The 11,246-nt window shown below is 39.2% G+C and overlaps 1 protein-coding gene across 1 annotated transcript in view; it reads right to left on the reverse strand.

Moving 5' to 3' along the window:
- The window catches only part of LRP6 (LDL receptor related protein 6), a 99,450-nt gene that overhangs the window by 52,445 nt on the left and 35,759 nt on the right, over window positions 1-11,246 (reverse strand). Inside the window, exons 3-4 of the mRNA XM_031057013.1 lie at window positions 3,659-3,855; window positions 2,795-2,926 (exon numbers count right to left, since the gene is read on the reverse strand). Of these exons, the coding sequence (XP_030912873.1) occupies window positions 2,795-2,926; window positions 3,659-3,855 (329 nt within the window). The remainder of the gene's footprint in view (window positions 1-2,794; window positions 2,927-3,658; window positions 3,856-11,246) is intronic.

Raw genomic sequence — 11,246 nt, forward strand, 5'->3', positions numbered from 1 at the left:
TTCCTGAAACACTGTGGAGAAATCTTTCAAAATTGGAATGTGTGTGTGTTATTGTATTCACAGATTTTACCAGAAATAGTAAAACTCCTCGAAGGTATGATTAAAAAAACCCTACAAAAATGGAGAAACTAGCACTGGGAGAAAGCCAAGGGAGGAAAAGATTTCCTATAAACCAAGATTATTCAAAAACGCTAGGTTGTCATGGAAACTGCTCAGGGAGGGTCAGCCAGCCTCACCTTTGGCTGCCAGCATCATCTGTCAATGCCAAAGCACTGCAAACACCACAAACACACACTCAAAATTCACCCATCAGAATCTCTCCAGCACAGCCCAGTATTCTCTGCAGCGCAGCATGAAATAAAGCTCTCTCCTCAAAGAGGCTCATTTCACCATGAAACAATTTGGTTTAGGAACCAGGCTGATTTTAGTCTACTGCTAGAAGACAAAACCATCTTAAAGAAGAGAAACTCAGCCTAATTTTTCACCTTTCTTCACTTCTCAGTCACCAGTCTCTCCCATGGTCATGTACACATTCTAATTGCAAATGGGGATTTAATCAGCACTGCAGCATTACAGATGTATACTGCAACTATCTGAAGTAAAAAACGTTCAGTTCTCAGGGTTCTGCTCAGCTTTCACAGCAGATATAGAGAACAGGCAAGTACAAGGGGGAAAAAACAGCCCAAGAAACTACAATCAATCCCCCACCTCTGCACACCTGAAAATGAGAAAACAAATTTACTTCCCAGGGGTCCTGGAGGAGCCTAAGAAAGGAAATCCCCACAGAGACAAGTCCAGATTTACATCTTGAACTCTGGTCTATGGCTGCTCTGGCTCTGTTCAAGTGCCATGCTCTCCCTCCCTCCCCCAAATCAATAATTGCAGCCTTTGCACCTACAGGATGGAGTTCCAGGGGATCTGTGCCTTGAAGAGCTCTGGAAAGTGGTAGGTCACTCACAAAAGCCCTAAGGCTGCTTAGGGATCTGCACCTCCCTTCAGGGAGAGAGGAGTGAAAAAAAAATCACTGTTCTGGGGCATGCTCAGCTCTAAATGCTGAACTTCTTGCATGAGTATGTCAGAAATTAGCCCTGCACAGGATCAAAGCTGCACAAAACCAGTGGACCTGATGAATAATTTGAGTGGGTTGTTTCATCTGGGTTATGTGCTGTCTCCTTTCTAAGACCAAGTTAAATAAACAGTCTCAATTTTCTCCTCTCTTCCCATCCTTTTTTTTTCCTGAAAAGGCAGAGGCAGAATGTGCCCAAAAGATAAAGCAGCAGAATGGTGGTTTAAAATGCAACATGATATTGACAAGCAGAAGAGAAATGTTCCTGTGTAAAGTTTTTTGCATACAAATGGACAAAATACTGTAGCAACTTGGTTAACAATATTTCTAGTACAGTGGGAGCTTATATTCTGTAAATCAAATACATGTAATGGCTGACTGGGAACAGAAAATTTGGCTTCTCATGTTCAGGGAGTGGGAGAAAAGAGCAACAGTTATAAATTCTGAGACATAAGAAATGGCTAAAAAAGTGAAATGATGATTCTGAATATCTCTGCATGAAAAATCCTTTTAATAAGGTTCTGGGGTGGATTTTTAATACCATTCTTCTACTTACCCTTGGTAATTTACTTTGATACACTGGAATTTATCTGTGCATATCAAGTATTTTTGAAAAAGCACATGGATTTGTGTCACATTCTGACTACATACAACCAACCCAGAGCAGTATTATTAAAGCTTCTCCTTACACCAAGGGAAATGGAAGAAAAACATCTTGTTTGTGTATTGGGAAATTCTTATAAACAATCCTGCCAGGCTAAATTGGGAGCTGCTTTTCACATAAAAGCAGCAATTTATTTTAACAAGGTTCACAGAGACACACAAAAATAATCAGCAGAGAGCATGAAATAGCATGAAATTAAAGAAAACTCTGAACATAGCTGACAAACCTGAAATAATTTTTAAAATATAAAACTCCAATTAAAAAAATATTTCTGTATCCATTTTATTTGGCTTATTTACACTAAGCTCTGCTGTATCATTTCTTCCTCTATTTACTTCTGTCCTAGGGAGATGATCTGCATGAAAGATGGTTATTTAAGATCCAGTGTTAATTATCTCCCAGTGTTAATTTTGAGCCTGTTAGTGTACTACAGCAACCACAACACAACATCACAAGACCTACACTTATGAAATATAACAATTTAAAATCATATATATTAGCCCACAATGAGAAACTAAAAGCAGTTTTGGGTCAGAGCTTGCAGCTCTAAATCCTGATCATGTCTTGAGTTTTAGGGCTTTCAGCACCTCTAAAAACATGTCATTTTCAGAGAGAGATGTCAGGTGTAAGTGTGTATAATAAATGGAAATCAGACGCAAAAAATAAAATTTTAAAAAGGAGTTGTTGTACAATCTAATTAGCCAAATACTTCATGATCAATGTCAGAAATATTTTAGAGACTACAGAGGATGTAGGTATCTTTTTCTCTAAGAAAAAGCAACAACAGAGCCCCCCAAAACTTGTAGGGAGTTAGTGACAGACACAGAACTGCCACTTAAATTATGTAACTGGAGGTAACCTGCCCTTCAATCACAAGAATTCTTCCTTTTTACAGTGTAGAGGGCATTCTCCAATCACTTTTATCTGTACTGCAAAAGCACACATAGTTTCAGAATTTGCCACCCCTAATGTGCATAATTCATACAGTGCAGCTGGAAGAACCCCTTTCCCTCCAAAAGCTACTTTGTGCTTAATCTAAAGGATTTTTTAAAAACAAAGCCTACCATCTTTGCAGGTCTTTCCATTCTCAAGAAGTTTCACACCAGTGGGACATGCACACTGATAAGAGGGCTTGGTAGGAGACATCAAACACAAGTGGGAGCAGCCACCATTATTAGTTCCACATGGGTTTGTAGCTGTTAAACATAAATCACACAGATTAATGCTTCTGATAAGGAATGATCTCATATCATGTGTTAAGACACAAACGGCATTTGAGTGGTAGAATCAGTGGCAGCAACACAGATTAAAGGAGGAAATGATAAACACAGAACAAGTAAAAATTACTTCCAAGTGTTGAGTACTGGGGTACTTATGGTACCAAAGTGCACGGATGTTGAATGTTTCCCTTCTTGGGAAAGTAGCACTTAGCTCTAAACAAGAACTTTGTTTCAGCTCTGCTCTTCTCATTTTTACAAACTCTTCAGCATGCTAATGCTGAATGTATGTATAAAAACAAAATGCAAATACAGTAAATTAACACAATGGTTAAGACAGTGCACAGAGCTAGTCCTGCTTAATATCATCTGCCAAATTAACACTACTTTCCACTCAGGAACTACCACTTAGAAAAATAAAAATACTGTGTTGCCTGAAGTTATGGTACAGGAAACAGAAAAATATGACAAGAGCATAAATGTGTTGGGCAGAAAAAAAGTAAGAAATGGGGGGTTTCTTGCACTTAAAAATCCCTGCAAAAAATGTAGAGAATATTTGGTTTCCCTTTGGGTCTTTTGCTATTCTCTGCACTGGAAAAATTGCATAATGATGTGGTTGAAGCCACCCAGCACCATACAGAAAGACTAATTAAAGATTTTTGCAAATCAGTTCCAGATTGCAATTAAAAAAAGGACAGCAAGACAGCTTACCATTTGGCTGCCTCTTCTGGCTGAAGGCATGGATATCCATGGGGGAGAAGATGTTGGAATGGATCTCACGCAGGTCCTCCCCGGAGTACTTGCTGCAGGCCAAGATGGAGTGTGTGTTCCAGTCCGTCCAGTACAACGTGTCCCCAAACAGTGTCAAAGCAAAGGGATGTGGAAGGGAGCCTTTAACCACTGCTTGCCTAATAGAGCACAAGAGAAAATGAATGCTCAAACACAATTCATGTGACAGTTTTGCCTGAACACAGCTTCTGTGAAAAGATGTTTGGGTATTGTTGATCAGAACTTTGTATTTATTTATTTCTGGGAAACCAATAAACTGCCCCTGCTTTGGGGAATGATATGAAGGAATACTATTTTCAGGCTGCCTACTGATGCTGAGAAGCCCAAGAGATGCTAACTGAAATCCTTACTGAGATCTGTTGGTACTTTTCATCTCTTGAACAGCCCGTGCCTGTAGGGCTCTCTGCCACCACATGAACACCAGCTGATTTTATGCAAGTCTGACTGCTACCTGCTGATACACCATGTCCACCAATTCCAGCCTCAGCAGATTTCACACTGAGACAAACTGGTCAATTAGCTATCCATCCATCTCTTCTAACTCCTCTTTTCAACCATCAAAAAAATACTGTAAAGTAGTTTTTCACTCTAAAGAAATCCTTAAAGTTACTTCCATTATTATGATAATTATTAAGCTATTGTTTTCACTATAAGCAGTGCCATTAAACAAAGTTCTAGTGATTTTCTGCCATGGTAATGATATGATTTCTGAGCAAACTGGGTCACTGCCTCTCTCCAGGTTCACAAACAAAATTAAAGCATATACTCATATATTTTATGTATATATACAAAGACATGCTCATTAGCCATCACAAAAATGCAGCACAAACATTACTGAAGACAGTTTTTCCAGGTTCTTGTGATGTAGAAACTAATTATCTGTACCTAAGATTCTCAGAACTGGAATTAAGTAGCTCAAGTCTTATTTTTATTTTATTCAGAATCACAGAAAAGTTTAAGATGGAGAGAACTACAGAGGTCATCTGGACCAACACAAAGCTGGGCCACCACACAAGTACCACTTACAGGAGTGCTTCTTCCCACCTCCTTTCTTCTTAACTGCCTAAGTGGAAGTGTGTTCCCACCTAGGCAAGGTCCTTCTGAACAGTGGGCATCACCATCCCTTTCCTGAGCTGGAAGCACAAGGGATTGACACACAGCCCTGCTACTCCATCAGAATAAGGCCCACTATGAACACTAGCCTCCCGTTTTTCTTCTTGCAGGGAAGACAGTAATCATCCATACATTTACTGAGAAAACACCCCCACACCATAGGCATGACTTCTGGAAATAAGTCCAACTGAAGTGGTTTAACAGATGACAAAAATACTCTTATTTTCCAAATATTTGCTGTTAAAATGCAACAGAAGAGTATATTAAAGCAAGAAGCTTGAAGGTGTCTTGTGAATACAAAGAAACTATAGCCATTACTGTCCTTTCACCTTAGCTTCTGGGAAAAGATGCATTATCTTTGAAACTTGTTTTTTTTTTTTCTATAGATTCCCTTGCTTATCACTCTAGTGTTTCAATTCTACACGAAATGAAATCTTCTATTTCTTGGTATTTTGCACTCAGAAGTAGGACATAGTATCTTTTCTTTCTTATCTCTGTCTGGAGTCAGGTATATATTTGCTTCTAATTAAATGCACCAACTAAGCATCTTACAAAAGACCATTGTAACATAATTTAAAGCTGAAACCTGCCAGCCAAGCAGTGAAGCCAGAGTGACACAACACTTTCTGGTACCAAGTATAAAGGCATTCTAAATCTGCAAACAGTTTAACCAACCCTACCCCCAAACCCTAAATATCTTCAGATTTTAATTTTAGTTTAGAGCAGGTTAGGAGACTAAGTCTTTATGTATGACATATTGTACATTTGACAAATGACACCTACAGCATTTTGTCATATGAAACAGAAGATCAAAATTCTCACTATAACCAAACCTGCAACAAAGACAGCATTCCCATAATAAACAAGACTCATTTTTATGAAGCATTCTGAATAACTTACTTTAAAACAAAACAAAACAAAACAAACAAACCAAAAAAAGGGGGGGGAGAGAGAGAGGATTTTTACATGTGATTTGTACCCACCAGAAGTGGGAAGAAATCTTTGAGTACAATAGCTGCTGTTAGACATACCTAACTTTCAGACAACCCTCTATTCATATGACAATGCATTTATATTCATATGACAATGCAATGCAGGGTTATTTAAACCAGCCCTTATCTGGAGAGATTCAGAACCCCTTTATTTGACTGTGCTGACAGTCACAGCCTTGAAGCAATTACTCCTCAACTTGTATTATTTTTCTCAGCAGATATAAGGTTGAAATGGAATACACAAGTGTGTATTCCTTGCATCTCATTAAGATCAGTATTACCAGTAACATGTACTCTGTAATCTTTGTTTCCAGCAAGCCAGTACAAGGTGATAGCTCACTTCCAACCAGCAAAATCAGCAGGGCTTTTTCCCCTTGGAAATCCTCCTCAGGCCACACTTGGAGGAACACCAGCCACATGATGTGTGCCAGCATGGAAGCAGTGCCTTGAGTTGAGCTCAAGGAGTCTCCACACCCTAATGAGGAGCAGGATGAAGGGGCTGGAGAGCCCAGCTATTAAAAAACAGGAAAAGGAAGAAGAGAGGGAGCAAGAAATGACCTTCTGATAGCTGCTGTGTGCAGCTGTGCTTCAGCACAACCTGCACTAGGAACTGGAGAGCTCTCTCAGCTTTTGGTGAGCAAGACGAGGGGTTCTGACTTCTGCCTAGACCAATTATTTATTAAACACACCCAGTGGATGGAGGTGATCAGTGTCACCTGTAGCATTCTGCTGCTGCACAGTGCTGATGGGAGCATGTAAGAGCTGAAATGAGGGATGCGGGACTCCAGGCAGCTCTTCAAAATGAAGTTTATTACATCCAAGGCATTACAGCAGTCCAGGGTTGTGGGTGACAGAGCCTGTGCCTCCAGCTGCCAGCTCCAGCTGCAGGCAGGCCTGGAGACCCTTTGGTTTTGGTTACTTTGTATTATATACTTTGCTGAGCATCTTAATACAGAAGAACCAATCTATACCTTAACTTTGATCTATAGCCTATCATAACTACTGTAATTACCATATTCATGTTACTATTCTCCAATCACCAAAAGTTAGTACATTACAGTTTAAGCTAGAAGTTGTTATTCAGTTTTCTTGCAGTGGATTATTCTGAAACCTTTTTTCTACTTGCAACATCTGCTAACTTGTTCACCTGTGCTATCTTTCTGCTTGGTAAAACATCTTGTTTGAGGTGGGTTTATCCTTTGCTCTAAGTCATAAAACCCCTTCTAACTAACCTACCCTTTGCTTCCTTAATTATCCATTAAGACTGGCTCAGCAATTCTTTTCTTCTATATCAAAACTTCCTTCCATCTCTATTCCTTCATCAGACTCTAGATTCAAAAATCTTTCTGCTAAGCATACGTACCTATGAGATCTTTTTGTCAAACTTTCATCCTTCCCAACAGGAGAAGGTGCCTCCCACCTCCAGAGTGGTTCACAAGCAGCCACACAGGGTTGGGAAGCAGAGAGGTCTCCCCATTCCTGGCCCTGATGGGTTCCAGGTACAGTACTGAAGGTGCAGCTGGGCTGATGGGAACTGACAGCTCCTTGCTGGCAGCTTCACTATCCAGCCGGGCTTCACTGCAACAAGTGACAGGACAGCAAAAGGCTCTCCACCGTATTATCCTTCATCAACCCCCTTGTTCCTTCAGACTGCTGCAATTGTATCATTAGTCTTGTTTAAAAGAGACGCCAGAGACAATGGGAAAGTGGGAGCTGGGCATAAGGAGCAATGTTATTCATTCAGGAGACATCTCCAGGGCCTCAGCAAGATGCAAATTGGCTCTATATTAGATGGAACTAAGCACACACTAACTTTAATAATCTTCTCTGCACCAGGCATATAATCACATAAATTTGCTTTAAAAATCTGGATGGTGATTGACATTTAAAAGGCCAGCATCTCTGTTGAGTTGGCTGGGAAGGAAATGTGTAAAGGGACGGCAGAGAAGGAAGGTGAGGAGAGAAACAGAGAGAGAAAAGCAGCAGTTTCCACAGAAATCAAATTCAGTCTGTGTTGAATATTCTGATTTCCCAAATACAACTATTTATCATCACAGTAATCAGAGATGCCATTACAATAAATATTTGCTATGGTAGAGTTTTCTACTGTCTAGAGAAAATATAGATTTGATTTAAATATATTCACCTTTCTTCTATTCTTATTCTGTTAAAGAGCCATGTGAAACACTTTGTAAGATAAAGGAAACAAACAATAAACAAGTTAAAGCATGAATTGCAAAAGGAGCTACAGAACTCTGAAATAGAATAGATACATGAAATTTCATAGACAGTCTATCCAGTTTTATATAAACAATGACAAAAAAGCTTTTGCTTCAGGATAATATGAATTTCAGACAAAGATGAAACTCACTTGAAATAAAAATTAACACCAAAATGACCAAAAAACATTACATTCATATCTTTTATTTTAACCAGGATTTCCTCAGTCTGCTTTTATTTATTTTTCAACTAATACTGGCATTCAAAGCAATGTTATAGCTATGAAATTTAATAATTCAGATCACCAAAAGAAAGCCAACAATAATCAAGATAATTTAAAATTAAAATATAATAAGAACTACTATTTTCTTCCCTAGAATATTAACAGATGTTTTGTATCCAAGCATAACAGCATTTCTCCATAAAAGTAAGCAAGTAAACAATATCCACGGATCAACTGCCTTTTATTCTTGCTGCATTACAGTCTTCTAGTCTCAAGACCTGATCAGAAAACCTGGGCTACTTGAGATGTTCTGGCCTGTATGTCTCTGAACCATTAACACTCCAGCTTCACAGCAGCAAAACTCCTTCCAGGTGACCCCTGAGGCTGCCTGTGCTCAGTCTCCAGGACAGGGTGCAAGCATTTTTGACATTTATGTTTCACTCCATTTCTCAGTGTCCCTATGGGCTATCCCATACCTATTACCATCTCCCAGGCTATCAGAAAGGGGGACAAAATCTGCTTTTAGTGCTCATCATATTAAAGAAAGCATATAAGAGGTCTGCATGAAGCAAATTAAAATATTTTAAACAAAACCTTATTTACCAACTACAGAATGCTTAATGCTTTGAATATTAACAAATTTGCAGGAATTACACATCTTCACCTTGTGACAGCTGGAAATATTAGCAAGTGGCCAAAGCACTCAGACCATGAATCAGATGAAGCAGGATCAAAGATTAAGATGCACCCATAAAATACCACATGAGAGATGCCACAGGGAGGGCAGGGAGCTCTGGTTCCCTCAGTCACAGGATCTCCTCTCCTGCCAACCTAACAAAAACATTTGCAACACAAACTCAGAAAAGTAATGCACTTTTATAATGAAAGCTTGTCCAAATATGCTTATCAGAAGACAAGTCTCCTTTTAATTAGCTGAGAAAGTAAGAAAGAAACATGTTTTTTGGGATAGAATGCTCTCTTTTCAGACTGAAGTGTTTTTGCCTTTTGCCACTTCTTTAAGCCACAATTGCCATGTGTTTCCAGAAAGAATATATAACAAACAGGTCTAGCCATGACATTTCAAATCCCACCTGCAATGAAAGTCTGAAAAAGTCAATCAGAAATCAAATTATGGTTGAGAAATGAAGTAATTCTGTCGGTAATTTTTCAGGCAAACATGTTTTGAAGCTCCAATTTCCAGCATTTTTGTTTTCAGAAGTACCTTGGGGAAGAACCAAGAAATTCAATGTCTAGCTCTATGTCCAAATAATCTAATTAATTCTGTTTATGCAGGATTCTCTAGCAGTTTTAATTAGGCCATTATTTGGCTTCTGCACTGGCCTGTGCTGGTGAGGTATTGAAACAGGCTTCTCACCACTGACTGGTTCTTCATTGCTTGAAGGTGTTAAGCAATTTCATCACCCAGATATATACAGAAAGATATGAAGAGAACATGAGATTTTATACCTTGTACATAATGTCATGTACTGTACACATTATAGGCAAATAAGGAAAAAATCCTCTTCTAAATGCAAGGATACAGTATTTTCAGTGTTTCAACACATCTGCAACTAATCATCTGGCAGACAGACATGAGCTGATGCTTTAAAAGAGGAACTAGAAAAAAATCAATGCTCAAGTGCAAACTTAAGACATTCACCTCTTCCAAGAGCTTCCCAGCTTTCTGACAGTTGCTGAAAGTATGTTTTCTTACAGTGGCCTCAAAAACCATCTCATTAGCACAAACACTTCCTGGGGGACCTTGTAAGTGCATTTCCCTTCAGCCAGTAACGTGTTAACTTATTAATTAGAACTGCTGCTGCAGGGTAAAGGAAGGGGAAATTAATTCAAGAACTGCTTTAGCAGGCCAACCTATCTTGGGGACTCTACTCACAGGAGAGCTGTCTGCATTTCAGTTTTGTTTAATTAGTCCCACAAAAAAGCAACTGTTCCTTCTGATAAGAGCAGGGCAAGAGCTGCAAAAAAACAAAACCACCTCTTCTATGCATCAATTTAGTTCTGTAATTATTGCATTCTGACATGAAAAACTGTTCATTCCTTTCTCTCACTGGCAAATCAAGGGCATTAGTCATCAAGTTCTTTGCTCTTCGTCTTTATTCTAATGAGCCCAACACTGGAGCAGCTAGGGCTAGTAAATCCCAGGGCTAGCAGGTAATGAACCATAATCATCCCTGTAAAATTTGCTAGAGAGGTTTTCTCACGAATTTATGACTCTACCACATATTTAACTGAGTACTGCTGCCAGAGCTGTCACGCACACTGCTTTAGTGGCTCACTGTGACTCCAATCCTACTGGAAGAGGTGACAAAAACTCCCCAATGGTCACGGCCCCAAGGCTGCCAGAGCTCCGGGAGCGTTTGGACAGCGCTCTCAGGGATGCACAGGGTGGGATTGTCGGGGTATCTGTGCAGGGATTGTGGGGGTGATTGTGCAGGGATTGTCGGGGTGTCTGTGCAGGGACTGTCGGGGTGTCTGTGCAGGGCCAGGGGTTGGACTTAATGATACTTGTGGGTCCCTTCGAACTCAGGATATTCTGTGATTTAGATCAAAGTACTTCTCTGAGATATAAATCTTAAAAGTTTTAATTCTTGCATAGTGTCAGGTGTACCGAGCTAATATTCAGAATATAAGAATAAAAGAACAAAGAAGTTTCAGATTTCTTATAGATTTAGAAATACATCACGAATTTCTGGAGAGAACTCCTTCCAAATTTTAAATCTCTGAGATCTGAACTTCAATATTTTAATACTGTCTGTGACACCAATTAAAATATTTTCCTATTTACACTGCATTTTTTCATTTTCCAAACCACAAAATCAGTGCTCTCTGAACTGTTTGATTTTTTTTTTTATACAAGAATGTTACTTCCTGCCAAATTTTTCTCCCAAAGCAATTAAAACTTATGCCATCCTACTTTACATGAAGCTTTTACAATAGCTTA

This window comes from Geospiza fortis, unplaced genomic scaffold (assembly GCF_000277835.1).
Source record: "Geospiza fortis unplaced genomic scaffold, GeoFor_1.0 scaffold10, whole genome shotgun sequence".
Taxonomy (NCBI): Eukaryota; Metazoa; Chordata; class Aves; order Passeriformes; family Thraupidae; genus Geospiza; species Geospiza fortis.